At 37.2% G+C, this 15,510-nt stretch overlaps 1 protein-coding gene across 1 annotated transcript in view; it reads left to right on the top strand.

Annotated features, from left to right (window-relative positions):
* The window catches only part of LOC111514858 (uncharacterized), a 343,452-nt gene that overhangs the window by 241,695 nt on the left and 86,247 nt on the right, over positions 1–15,510 (top strand). The window contains exon 2 of the mRNA XM_074169249.1: positions 11,623–12,883. Coding sequence (XP_074025350.1) covers positions 11,623–12,883 — 1,261 coding nt within the window. The remainder of the gene's footprint in view (positions 1–11,622; positions 12,884–15,510) is intronic.

Raw genomic sequence — 15,510 nt, 5'->3', positions numbered from 1 at the left:
CTCAGAGAGCCGATCTCTGCTCTGTTTCAATGACATATCACAATTTTAATGCAAACAATTACAATGCAGATATAAAATTTGTATTGCCTAAGATAAATATAAGGACAAAAAGAAGTTTAATATCGTTGTTATTTCACTGTTCTCCATAAGAATCGAATCAGAATTTTTTTTTAACATTCACCAATTGATTAGACTGTTGTCAGTTGTTCAGCATTCAGAATAACTAGGTTCGCGCGGAAAAAGGTTTTAGCTATTCATATATCTCTATATCTATAGGTATATTTACTTATCTTTTTTTTCTCCTATCTTTCCTTCTCTTCAAGCCCTAATATAATTATTTTTATTCATTTTCGCGATCTGGACCAAAAGCCATTTGTACATCGAATACAAAGTGTATTTTTCTCTGTCTCTCTCTCTTGTAAAATTTTTGTTTGTTCTCTTGTTTTTTTTTTGATGGGAAATAAATTTAACATTATTATTATTTTTTTACCGTAGTATGCGCTGGTCAGGCCCTATCCCCCGAAGCCCCGATACATTCGAGAGGGCGCGCCAGCATTATCAATTAACGACCACTCCCCACAAAGTGGCGTAATTGATCATTGGGTCCGAGAATCATGTAGCCTGAGCAAGCGCAGTGATCCAAGAATGACAGCCTTCTGCATCTATCCAGCAAAGATTTCTGCAGCAAGCCAGTATGATTTTAAGATTCGAGAGTAGAAAATGCATCATTCCACCAGAACAACCATCTTGAGAGAGTGGTCTGGATAGAGCCTGCGGAGTTCAAAGGGAAAATCTCGATATTTCATCCGTTTTTCCCTCTTTTCGGAGATATTCGTCTCGCCAGGAAATGAAAACTCCACAACAAATATCGTTTTGCTCTGGTGGTCGAGAAGGACTACATCAGGCTTATTGGCTTGCATGAGCCTGAGGGTGGGGAACGAATAGTTCCAATAAATTCCGCACTTCTCGTTCCCCACAACGGATTCAATATCCCCCGGAGCGTAGGGCAACACCGGTGTTTCGTCGATACCGTAAGAGTGCCGTAGATAATAATATAGCACTCTCAGGGCCGCGTTATGTCGATGGATATAGGCCGATACCGCATATGCTGGACATGCTGATAGCAAGTGCAATAGTGGTTGATGAACCCCTCAGTTTCCGACTTCAGCCCTCTCGGCCTGAGAAAAGCGAACGTCAAGCGCTTTGATAATCCAAGGTCTCCAATGTTATTGAAGAAGACCCCATGCATTGGCTTATCCTTGTGTCTCCGCATAAGTAAGATGATCTGTGCGGCTTTTATCTGAGCTTTTTTGCTGAACGGGTTCCAACTCGGTGACAGAGTTGTGGTCACCTCGTTCAGAGTCGAAAACTATACTGAGTTCATCAGCTGCTCGGGCAACTGCTCTAAAAAGAAATGCTTCAATTCCTGCTCTCTCATGGTCACGGACCATGCAGAGAAGGGAATCCGAACTCCTGACGACTTCACAGGCTGTATCCAGTACCATTCTGTCATGTAGACACTCCAAGCTCAAAAGTCCACGGCCTCCCTGTTGTCGGGGGAAGGACAACCGTGGAACGGACGATTTGGGATGCAAACTCTTATAGAGAGGCATCATTTTTCGGGTCTTTACGTTGAGTTGATACAGCATCTCCCGAATCCACTTCACTACTCCAAACGAGCAGCAACTTATTCCCCGACAGTTCCGATGACCAGATCTGTCGAAGTTTGTGCTGATACTTGCCGCGGAGAGAGTTTTTCACTGCTGTTACCTCTTGTGCGTGATGTTGTTCCACTCCGAGGTAAGTATACGTCTCTCCGGCATCCATATGGTGTAGGATGCTTCCATCTACGTAGTCCCCGCATCGTTCTCTTTTGAGATGGACCATTGCCATTTGTCTATCCCGAATTTCATACAGATAGCATGCGTGTACTCTTCCACCACCCTCAAGGACTGATGGAGATCCTTCTCTAAAGTTTAAGATCATCCATATAAAACAGATGGGTGACCTTGTGCCTCCGGTTTCCGGGGGTGCCACAATTATATCCTCGAGTATTTCTGAGCGCAACGGATAATGGCAATAGAGAGATGCAGGAGAGAAGGGGACTGAGGGAATCACCCTGAAAAACATCCCTTCTGAAAGTGACCCACCCTGTTTGGACTCTTGCTTGACCAGATGTTATGGTGAAGCGAGTTCGCCAAAGTGGTATTAGTTGTTCAATGTATCTCACTATTTTGTCTGGTACCGCAAGGAATCTGAGCAAATGCAAGATGAGCTCATGCGAAATTGTATCAAATGCCTTACGATAATCGATCCAGGCCATATAGAGGTTACTCTTATATTGTATCCTGCATCCTGCGTTACACATCTATCGATGAGCAGGTTCTCTTTATATCCAGCGACTCCTCTCTTCCACCCTGTCTGCTCATATATCCGCTCGAACACTCGGTCAACTGCGGTGAGTATTCATGTGTATAAGATGCTTGTAAACAACTTATAATACGAATTCAAGCACGTTGTCGGTCTGTAATTCTTAGGAATCGACAAATCTCCGCCTTTGGAAATAAGAACGGTCTCCCCCTCGACAAACCAATCCGGAATCGGCTGCTCTCCGTCCAGCCATGAGTTGAGAACTCTGGCCAGATGGCGGTGGGTGCTTGGTAGTTTTTTCCACCAATAAGTGGTCAGCACATCTGGGCCTGGAGCAGCAAAGTTCTTGGAACCCACAAGGGCTCTTCGATCGTCATCCGGGGTTATCGGGTTGCGCAGTTCATTGAGCAGTTCGAAACTCTCTGTTGAAAGCTTCGAACTGCGCTAGGGCTGGAGTGTCTAAGTTGAGTGGCTGCGGGTGTTCATAGATATCCTTCCAGAAGGATTCCACCTGATCAGCGGTCGGCAGATCATCTACAACACGTGGAGGCTCTTGAAATAAGCGAGAAGGTTTCTCGTGGAACCTAAGGTTTTCGGCTATACTTCTCGCTCGCTCACTAGTGACTTTTTAGCAGCCACTAGCATTCATATCCTATCAAGGCAGTGCTGTTTGGTGGTCAACAGCATGCCTTGACTTAAAGTGTGATGGATACGTCGTAGATTGACGACTATTTGCCGCACTGAGGACGTGAAGGGCCTGTTGGCCGCCCTGTAATCCATCACACATTGGATACGAGACGCGTATTGTCTCGTCGACGTGATCTTAGCCTCCATCTTGTGTAAACGCCGTTAAATCTTCCGAACCGCAAGGCCGGGATTTCGTCCTTTCGATTCGGAAAGCGATTGGATGACGTTATACACGGCGGTGTTGATTTGCCGGATGTCAGCCTCTTCTGTTAGAACACTAGGAAGCTGCTCATCCAAACAAGTCAGTTCTTGTGGCTTCAGGGGCCACATTATTATTATTATTATTATTCAGTTTCGGTGAATAAAAAAATACGTCTATGAGAGTAATGAGAAATTGACAGTTGTAAATGACATCTACGAGAATCACGTGGCATTGAAACACAATAAACCCATTTAAAATATTAAATGAACGGGTACGCTTTTTGCATGATTTTCAAAAAAGGGTGCAACAGTGCAACCACAAATCAGAAAGTGTAGCCAAATGGTATTTTATCCCACCAGGAACAACACTAAGAAGGGGCTATCGCCTTTTGGTAGAGTGGGGACATGAAACGAATGGCGACTCTTTGTCTACCGTATATTCCTTTATCCCAGGTAATAACCAGTTTCGCGACAAATTCCGAAAAATCAACACTCATGTCCGCATTTCAAGACAAATGACTACCCCTACGTGCGTCGTCGGTAAATCATGTCGTCAGTGAGACTGGAAGCAACGTGCAAGATCAACGGTTTTGTGTCGTACATGCATCGGGATCCGTCAAGATGCTCATTAACGAGAAATAAATAATAGTGGACGTGCATGTGCGAAAAGCGAGCCGCATTCAAAAACGCACCCGGTCGCGGATATCAATCAGCTTTAATGAAGTGTTTCATCACTCGCGGCCGCATCATCGTCTTATTAAGGCGGTGCTTTCGTCTGGTCGAAAACGGACCGTCGCGAAATTGAAGAGTACACGGAATTTTCGGCCGTGTAATTAACGCTTTCTTTAAACAAATTCAGTCCGGGCATTACTTCTTGTTGCTTCTTTTGCGGCCTCTTGCCCGCATCGTTCGGACCGAGGGATTGTTCTCGAAAATAATGATTCAACGATGATGAAATTGGCACATCAATCAATTCGATTCGGTCGTGAAATCATGGGAAAATATTGGATGCAAAGACATAAAAGTTAACGATGTTGAATGAGCCGCATATTAGTACGCGTTCTCGAATGATGAAAATTTTTCGTGATCAATGCTCGGGCACATATGGTCTCAACAATGTTATCAGTTATCACGAATGATGGCGAAACTTCAACCTTTGAGAACTCTCAATGGATGAGCAGCCGAAAAACAACCTGTTTAAAGAAATTCGGAAGTTGAACAATCGCTGAAAAAATACCAATTTCAAATTTAAATTTATTTAAAAATGTACAATATCAAACGAATGTCTGTAAATATTCAGATACTCACTTGATGTTGGAGTAGCGCAAGGTTAAATTCTGGGGCCAATGCTTTTCTTACTATTTCTCTATGACTTCCCAATAAATGTGGATAGGCGCTTTCAACTCATCGATTTTGAATCATCTATGGAGAATATGATTCTATCGATTGAAGTCGGTACTAGTGAAATGACAAAATATTGTCATTCCAATAAACTGGCACAGAAAACAAAAATTATATATTTCAATAATAACAATCTGATCGATAGTGAAGTCCTTCAGACACAAAACTCCACTAAGTTTCTGGGTGTAATGATTGATAAATCACTCTCATGGTCTGAGCATATTCACATACTTCACAATTTTACAATTGAGGTATAAACTTCATGAGAGTATTCTTATCCAAGTTTATTATACATTAGTATATAGGATATTTGTTACAAAACGTATTGTTAGATCGATGTTTAATATGAAGCTACGTGATTTTTGCAGGGAAATTTTCAAGAGTAAAAAGATTTTGACAGTTTGCTGCATTTACATATATAAATGTTTCTTGCACATTAAAATCTAATCTAATGAAGGCCTGTAATACTCTCGAATTCAAAAAATCACTGAAAGATTTCTTATTGGCTGAAGCTTATTATACATTACAAGAATATTTCGATGATTGCGTTTTGTGGATATCTGTGTGTAAATAATCTCATTCTTTTACATTTTAATTTTACATTTTCATACTTGTGCATTATTATGTTTTTTACATTTTCATTTATACATATGTGTATATAAATATATTTATATTTTAGGGATCTATGTATATGTGTATTTAATGTATATTTACATGTTTGTTTGTTTGTTTACCTATTCATTATCGAATCTGCATTAACAGTTAAAATTGTATATTAACTTTTTTCAAATCTTATCGACTTTGGAAAATCATTTTATAAGTATGAATTGACATGTTCGATACCATATAGTTGGTCTATGAATGAATGCATTTCTTTTTTTCTTTCCTTCTTCCTTGTTTGTACATGCATAGTATTTTAACACAGTCTGCTAAGTGTAAACACTTGTGTTTGACAGGGTTATTGGGAATTTTGCGTCAACTGTTAAGAGAGATTGTTCATAAAAAAAATGCAAAAAAATAAAATAATAATTTGAAATGGAGAAATGTGTCAACAATAGTGTATTATCTAATATGCAATCGTGTTTTTTAAAGACTTTTCAATTTTGTGTGGAATTATATGGTAAATTTTACAACTGATACATATGAGTGTTTTTGCATTGAATGTTGAGTTCACTTTGCAATTCGAAAGCATTTATTGGTCTTTGATCTTGTATTGAACTGATGTTCAATTATGTCAGTACCCACTTGTAAAATGTTTTTTTTTATATAAATGGTACTGATTTTGTAGAATGTAGAAATATTTCCTGAATGAAACTTTGATGGAAATATAACTGGTTTCTTGAAAGTTATTTTTATTGCATATTTATGAATAGACTTGATTTCACTGATCTGGATCTGTGATTCCCAAAACTGTGGATACAACAGGCTGAATTGAAAATGTTTTCTGTAATGCACGAATAATCTGTAGGATAACCGAAAGGAAAAATATTGCATATACAACATCAGGTTTTCTTGCCCAATTACAACAGAAGTTCTCTCATTATGTGTTTTGGAATCTGATATTTTCACAAGCAAAATGTTTTCTTTGTCATTTATTAGATCAATTGACATTTTTGTTAGTTCTTTCCATCTACACGTACCGACTAACCTAATACTTATTGTTACCTGAAAAATAAAGCAAATTAAGTTGATACTTTTATATAATTATAATATTTTATTGAACTCACCTTTAACATTAGATATGTTTCATTATTTGCTTGCCTAATGAATTTGTTGATCTGCTGTTGGAGACTTCTAATTTCTTTACTCTATAAGAAACGTTCTTTCTTTCAAGAAAAGCGATAATCTCTCATCTTTGACAAAGTGGCTATGTTTACATTTTTCTGCACTATAATGGTACTCTTCAACATAGAGTACATGTTCCATAATGTGCCAGCAGAGCCAAAATTACATCCTTCATATACATCAATTTCGAGAACAAATCATAAACGTTTCCGTACTGTAGCAGCAGCTGCTGCATTGAACATTTTCAAAATCACTATTGCTGCTGCTCTCCATAGTTTATTGCGATAATTACGCTGCTATGGTAATGATCATCTGAACTTATCAAAACCATAACTACCAACATTTCCATATTCACAATGACAACAACGATGTGATTCTTTCCGTCCTAGTGGACTGGGTGGGAAAAATTTTATTTTCCCAAAGAAAAAGCGTCTGACAAGTGGTTTCTTCTCGGATTGTTGCCGAGATAGAAAAATGAATCTATAAAATGAAAACTGTTATTAATTCTTACCGAAATTATAGCGTGTAATATCCTCAAACGTACGATGGACGTGGTTCACAGTTGGTGACAGAAGGGGTAGATGTCTGTCAACCCCAGCAAAACTGTGGTAATCCCCTTCACCAGAAGGAGAACTTTGGACGATCTAACGCCATTTTCCCTTAATGGTGAGGTCATCCCTTTTGGAACGGAGGTGAAATATCTTGGCATTGACCTGGAATGCTCCCTTGGAGAAAGTTTTACAAAAATTCAGATCGAAGGGATTGTGGTAAAACTTAGGGTTTAGATCCCAAACAAATCCATTAGATATATGTGATGATTGTCAGAGCAATGATCACTGGTGGCCAAATGGTGGCTAAAAACGGCTCAGGCGAAGCTCTCTGGCTTACAGACACAGGCTTGTCTGGTGATCAGTGGTGCCATCAGTACCACATGATCAGCGCCCATGGAGATCCTTCTAGAACTCCCTCCTCTCCAGAGCAGATAGTTGTTGGTTCACATATGGATCAAAAACACCTTCGGGCTCTGGTGCAGGTGATTTCAGTTGCAGACCCAGGACAGAGATATAACCCTGCCTAGGAATCTATGTGACTGTATTTCAAGTGGAAATCTATGCTACTGAATTGTGTGTGGAGAGATTGGTAGAATCCAACCTCACACACAAGTCGATAAAAATTTTCTCGGATAGTCAAGCGGCGTTGGAAGCTATTGACTCCTACTGGCCTAGAAAGCACAGGTCACTGTCGTCTGAATCATCATATGCAGAGACTCGGACTGTCGGAAGGCAGTGTGTGTCGAAAAATGATGAAACAGCAAAGTATTGTATACTTTGTGCCTGCCCCGTTGCGGACTGAATCAGGTTTTCAGAGTTTGGTAGAACCACACTTCTACCATCTGACCTGAAAGATCACTCACCATATAAACTATTCGGCTTAGTTGAGAAGCTGGGTTTATTCGATCGAGTTTGAGTAGGTGTGAGCCACAATAAACCCTTGCGGGTTGCGGTAGAGGGTCAAATAGGCCAACTAGCTGTATAAAAAATTAATAAATTGATCGACACATTGGGGCGAAGCTTTCCTTTCGATGAAACTGAACTGTCTCGAAATTGAAAAGTACACGGAATTTTCAGCCGTGTAACAAATCCAGTCCGGGCATTAATTCTTAACGTCCTTTTTGTGGCTTTTCTGCTCATCGCTCGGTACGAGTGATTGCTCTCGAAAAGAATAAATTGGTGATGATGAGATTGGCACATCAATGAATTAATTCATTAATTCAAAGAAAAATACTGGATACAAGGACATGAAAGTTCTCGATCGAAGAAAATTTAAATTCGCAAGGAAATTAACCTCATCAAAAATGTTCTTGGGGATAATGACTATCCAAAAATTTTCAAAGACAATTCTGAATATTGAAAATTGAATTGATTCCATTTGTCATTACAATACGATATAATTACAAATATGATCATAAATTCACAAGAACAGCCACTTTCTTCAAAAACCTTACTTCCTTGGTGTTTTTAAATTCAACATCCAAACTATTTTCAGAACTGAAAATCATCAAAGATCGTCATTACGTAACTCAAGCAAAACCGGCAAACATAGAACAAAAATAAAAAACGATGTTTATCTCTCTCTCTATTTTGGATGGTCGTTGCTTCCTATCTTCAGGCGCATTTTACCAATGCTCTTCCTTTGATTAATAAAAACAATTTGGTTTTTATGGAGTCGCCTCCTGCTTGGGGGACTTTTTGGTTTTTTTTCCACATATATAGCCCTCTTTACGTGGTTATCTGAACCACCCCGGCCTGGATACCGGCGTGAATGAAGGGGGCCCTTTATTCATCACTTTTTTTCAATGACACTCACACATTTCCGTAATTAACATAATAGACTAGCACAACACAAAAACGGAGTTTCACGATAGCACATGGCATCTCCCTACCTTCTTTGTGAGCGGACGTTATCAGCACATCCGTCCCTTACCACGGCCACCACGGAACTCCAAAAACGGTGTTTACAGTGTTTGTTCTGTGTGCATTGTTACAAAATTTTGATATCGAAACTTTGGTTATTCGGCCTAGGTAGCCATGGTCTAATGAAGAGAATAACTCCGAACGTTGATCCACAAATATGAAACAGTATCGGAGGTTTCTCTGCTTCATTTTTATATCATTCGAAATGGAGGCGGTATCGCAAAAAATTAAATTTGACAATTCTAGTTTTTGGCGAATATTTCTGAAACAACCACTCATTCTCGATGTGAAAAAAGATTATTCTAGATGTCCAAACTAGAAAACCTTCGTCCGATTCAACCGACCTTGTAGGTTTTACCGTTTCCGAGATAGCAATAGTGTGGAATCAGCTAAAAAACGGCCTGCTGTTCGTACTGATATACGCTACATATTTTGGTATAACGTAAGACAAGGACAATTATATATAACATAAAACAAAGACAATTTTCAAAGTTACTCGAGTCCCTTTCAAATACATTTCCGCCTTGATATAAAGTTAATTTTATTTTATAAATGACGGGAAATATTTCACTTTCTATGAATGATGGTGAATGCCGTACCAACTATCGAGTTACGTAACTTCGGCTAGTTGGTATGCATTTGAAGAGAATGTGTTTATTTTCCGATTAAAGCATTACTCAATGATAAACGTTGTAATCGTATGAGAAAATTTGTAATAATGTGGTTATTTTCCAATCAGCGATTATCTGTTGAAAGAATCGGATGACAGACGTCAGTTGCCTTTTATTATACATTAAATCACTAAACAATTCCATAGAAAACATATGAAAATGGTTAACTATTTGATGTAAAGTTTACGCCATTGAAAGCAAGACAAATTTGAGTCGACACCCACCTATTTCGAAAATTGTTGGAACCTTCAACACATGTCAATAGATTTGAGATTCGAATTTTTGGAAATTTCAAAGCTAGTGCAAATTAGTGAATATATGACTAGGTTTTTTTGACCATACAATACATAATGATATATGATGGAATCGGCCGATACTTGATGAAAATCCATAACTAACGTATTCCAAAAACACTTTATTGTGAGATTTTCACTAAATTGTTTTACAAAAACGCAACACGTGTTTCGCCATACAATGGCTTCATCTGGCGTAATGGTAAAATATTATAGGTGTTTGATAACGCAATGGAAATGATGGAAATAAATCGTGATTTGTTTCAAAAAACTCACCACTGATACAAATCACCAAAGCAATTTCTGGCAAGTTTTAAGTGAAGCTCAGAGGAAACATATATCCATTATAACGTACATGAACTGCCCAGATAATTAACGTTTTTAATTCAATAAAGAACTAATATCTCTTCCATCTAAATTGGTTTCTATTTACCACATTAAAATGGGTTCATTAAGTTATTCTTATGCCATGGAAGACTTTTCTGTAGACTTATGAAAGACTAACAATACCATCATACATTATTATAACTTTATTTTCATCCATTCTATCAGTGGATATGACAAAATTGAAATGATAAAATCACTAAAAATCGCGGTTGAACATTTTTACGATGAAAATTAAATTCAACAGAATAACCCAGCTGATGAGTTTACATGCCTTTAGTCAACACCATTCTGTTACATAGACACTCCAAATTCTAAATTACATATTCTCCGGATTGTCGGGAAACAAACAATGTAGAATCAAACTTCTGTGGATATGCTTCATTATATGCTTCATTTTTCTCTCATCGAATTGGTACAGCTCCTCCCGAATCAACTTCACTACTTTAAAAGAGTGAAGTGAAGTCTAAGCCACAAGAATATTTATAGCAACAACTTCTTGTGAGTGGAGTTACTTTAGTCCACCGAATTGTATCTTCTCTGCGTGTTCCTCTCATCATTCAGTTATACAATTTTATGACATTTGTCTATTCCAAACTCCATTCGAACAACTCTAAGACTGATGAAAATCTTTCCTCCTGCGGCATAAAATGTTCACCAGTTTTCCTAGGTAACACTAAAAATGACAATAATGGGACGGAAAAAATCAGGAGCTGAGCTAATCACCCTAAAACACACTTATTTTGAAGGAAACGTGATCTGTTTAGGTCAACCTGCACCTGAACAAATACATGAGGAGTTCATGTGGTTGCATAAAATATCTGGTGGTAATCGATCCAAGTCGTAGAGAGATTACGTTTATATTTCAAAGAGTCCTGACTGTGAGGATCAGGTTGTTTTTCCGATCTTCTCATTGGAAACATTACCAATGAAAGGTCTTTATCCAAAACTTCAATAACTTGTTATCATTACCTTTGAAATTGAAACTTGCATCGTGAGTCATCCATTCGATAATTATAGTTGCTTTTCGTTTTGGTCTACTCAAATGTTTTTATTTCGTTTAGTTCTATAGATATATACCTCAATCTAATAGCATCCCAATAGCAATCACTAATTTATCATTGTCGATTTCCTCATGTTTTGAACTGTCCCGATACATGAAACCTGATTCTGAATTTACAAAGCCTGTTAAGCAATCATAGCAATATCAGTTTTGGGGACCTATGAATCATTCCCACATGTGATGAAACATAAATATTTTTCATAAATATTATTCGATTCGAATATTCAATACATTATAATTTCATGATGTAAATATTTGATAACTTAGATGATGTAAACAGTTTTTTTTTTCAGGGAAGAATATCTCTTCAACGTTTTCGAAGCCATCATTTCAACACTCGAATCAAAACTTCAGAGGATAGAAAACTTAGACAAAGCTGTGGAACATCTGATGAGGAGAGTAGAAGGCTTAGATACTAGAGTAAATAGTAATATAGACAAAACAGAGTCAGTAATAACAAAATTGAGAAATTTAGATTCCAAGTTGTTTCAGAGCCCTAATAGATTACCATTCGAAAACAAAAATTCAGATGAGTTCCCTGAGCAGGATTCTACAAGCTTGAACAGAAAACTGATAGTGTTGGATCAAAAAGTTAGTGATATAGACGATAAACTCAGTATTTTGAAGAATCAGTTGGATACTAATTCTCTACAGGGGGAAGATATCAATGCAGAAGCCAGTGAGAAACGTTCGGTCAGTATGAATGTTGTGGAAATCACCAAAGCCCTCAACACCGAAGTGATCAATCATGTGACTAAGGAACTCGGTCAGTTGAAAGAAGTCACTGTTGGAGTGGACAGGAAATTGCAGTTCCACATCAACCTAGTTCAGGAAAACTTAGGAAAGGTTTTGAACATGATGACAGATGTGCATCATGCCATAGTTGGTGATCCTAAGGGATACGGCACCTATTACTATAACACAAGTGCAACGACTACAACTCAGAGACCTGATTCATCCAAAGCCAATAAAATCGACAATTTGGTGCAGCAAATCAAGCCAATAATTACAGTTTCGGAAAAAATGGAGGAAGTCTGGAATGTGGTGGTAGGAACGAAGAGTTCCGTAGACGATTTGGTTCCAAAATCTGACGAGCTCCTCACTCAAACACAAAGACAGGAAAGAGCTATTGGTGAAATTCACAATGACTTGAGAACTAAAACCAACAAGATCATTGCCAATTTGGATAAGGTTGAAAAAAGGCTCAAAAAGCAAGAGGACGATGTTGCCACTTTGGCACAGAAGCCCGTTCCCGCTGAAATTTTATTAGATCCATCTCTCGAGAATATAAACGACTATGAATCAACAGGGTTTATCGAAGATTACGTTACGGACACCACGTTGCCAGTTGGCTACACCACTTTGCCTCCACCTTTAATTCAAACATCAGGCCAGAATAACTTCAACCAAGTTAGTGGATCTGGTGGTACTTCTGAGAAGAGAGTGGAGAAGAGGAAGGGAGGTGTTATTTTTCCTAGTGTTAAAAAGAAGCCCACGAATGTTAATTCAACGTTCATTACTTCAGATGTTTCCCAGGGACTGAAGGACGTAAAGGTGAGTTTTTGTTTCTTTGTTAATTATGTGAATTATGATACATTTTGAAAGTTCAAAAGGAGAATATCCTTCTTTTTTGAAGGCAGCTCACAGTTTTTCCAAATAATGTTGACATCGGTGTTTAACCTGAAAAATTTTCAGATATAACGCATAAATTCTTCATTGGCTAAATGAAATATTATTAGAGTATTCCGAAACAATTTTTAAGTATGATTTTATAACTTTCCACTCAACGCCCTTGCAGTGACAGCACCTTTATTGAAATTTTTAATTGAAACCGGTACATGTGAAAGCTTAATTTTCTATCCACCAATATGAGGTTTATGAAATTACTATGTATTTTCTGTTGACAAATATTATATTTTCAATATCACTACGCAAAAAAAAAGAAAAGTTTTATATGAAATGTAACAAATGAATGCCCCTGGCTTCTCAACAATGATAAAGGAGTTATTTTGAAACATTTTCTGTCATTTCTGGTATGATTTGATCATATTTTCGCCTCATTTTTTGATCCATCGATTTTATTTGCTCTATAGTAGAATTTAGATTTCAAATGATTCCATAAAAATAGTCATGAGGGGTTGAATTGGAGAAGTTCCTACTACCAATATAAAATTTGTGGCAGCTCCGTCATATTTTTATCAATATCATTAGGAAAAATAAACTCCGGAACCAACAAATTTTACAAAAAATACAAATAACTCGAGCGAGTTCATGTGTTATCAAAAATATGATCCTTCAAATGATGTACTCGTGCCCTCGTTCATTTTACAATATGAAAAAATGCTGTCATTTCAAAGAAGTTAACTTCACCTGAAGATAATGGTTAATACAGGGTGTTTCAAATTCGATCCTCACCATTGGGATCTCGGAAACTCTAAGAGATACAAAGATGGTTAAAATGGGGCAAAGTTGCGCATTAACCTGACTAACAATATTCCGTTGAGAAAGTTCTGAAATTCCGAGTATACCCGATAAAAACAGAAATTTCGGAAAATGGTATTAATTTTTTGTGGCATTATTTTTCGAAGGGTTCGAAAATAAATTGCATTTCCACGTTGCCACTCTTTCCCTACTACATAATGGTGTTTTCAGATTTGCTTTCCGACGTTTCGTCTTCCGGTCACCATCATCAACTTAATTTTTTCTTACGGGCAATACATTGGATTCTTTCTGTTCTGAATGAAACCTGATTTTATTTTTTCAATGATGTACCATAAGTTATCATTCTTTCTCGAAAAATTGGAAACATTGAAAAAAATTCATTCATATCATAATAGGCTTTGACTTTGATGTTTCTAAATATGACTTTCAATTTGTTACACTCAATGACGATTTGTTATTGTACAAGTCATTGACTTTTTGGCGAAAAATGGCTTTCACGAATGAAGAAAAACGAAATATGATACAAATGTATTACAAATAGGACAGAAACAGTGGTAGGACATTGGAAATGTATTTAAACTTATATCCCAAAAGACAACAATCGCATCGAACTATGTTCAAGTTATTGGATCAAAATCTCACCTGGTTTGGTTCATTTGAAAAGCCGAGGAAAAATACGGAGACGAAATTGACCAGGAAGCTATAGAATATTTGATAAATGCATGAGGTAACTTAGACATTGTGTCGTTTTTAATAAAAATTAATAATTTATAGATGAACATGAACCTGGGGAAATGTATACGTCAAATTTCCTCCGAAACGAATATTTGTCATACAAGTGCTAGAAGACATCTAAAAAAAGCAAAAAAGCGAAAGGCGATTAGAATTTTGTAATAGGCTAATAGGAAGACCTGATTTTCCTGTTTTCCTGGAAAATGTAATTTGAACAGATGAAAGCACTTTTACGAATTGTGGGATATTCAACCGAAATAACGAACACAATTGGAGCATAAACAACCCCAAGCAGTTCCAAAAAATTCGACCTCAAGTGGGAATTAGACTTAAATGTCATGGATACATTTTTATAGAGTACACTGAAAAATAGAGTTTAGGAAATATCAAAATATTGAGGACCTTCAACACAGCATTGTTAGAGAGTTAGGAAGATTGATGGGGAGGGAAATTAATCGAGCAGTGAATAATATTCGAAGAAGGGCACAGTTGTGTTATCATGAGGCCAGCATTTTGTGCATTTGCTGTGATTCACTTTTGTTTCTAAATTTCACTTAATTATTGTTATTTGTTCAGAGTTCTATTTTCATTGAAAAGGACACAATGTCTAATTTACCTCATACACACCTCATTTATCAAATTTTGATTGTAGATTCTGTCACCGTATTTTTTTGTTGGCTTTTCAAACGAACCAAACTCGGTGAGATTTTGATCCAATAACTTGAACATAGTTCGATGTGGTTTTCGTCTTTCGGGATACAAGTTTAAATACATTTCCGATGTCCTAACACTGTTTCTATTGTATTTGTAATAAATTTGTATCATATCTCTTTTTTCTTCATTCGTGAAAGCAATTTTTCGCCAAAAATTTAATGACTTTTACAATAACAAAATGTCATCGAGTTTAACAAATTGAAAGTCATATTCAGAAACATCAAAGTCAAAGCCTATTATGATGATACTTAATTTTTTTCAATGTTTTCAATTTTTCGAAGAAGAATGATAAC

The sequence above is a fragment of the Leptinotarsa decemlineata genome, unplaced genomic scaffold (genome assembly GCF_025532065.1).
Source record: "Leptinotarsa decemlineata unplaced genomic scaffold, Ldec_3_MD MMD2_P_RNA_scaffold_11, whole genome shotgun sequence".
NCBI classification, from domain to species: domain Eukaryota; kingdom Metazoa; phylum Arthropoda; class Insecta; order Coleoptera; family Chrysomelidae; genus Leptinotarsa; species Leptinotarsa decemlineata.
Note: the sequence above shows the minus strand (reverse complement) of the source record. Positions and strands in the feature narration are given on the sequence as shown.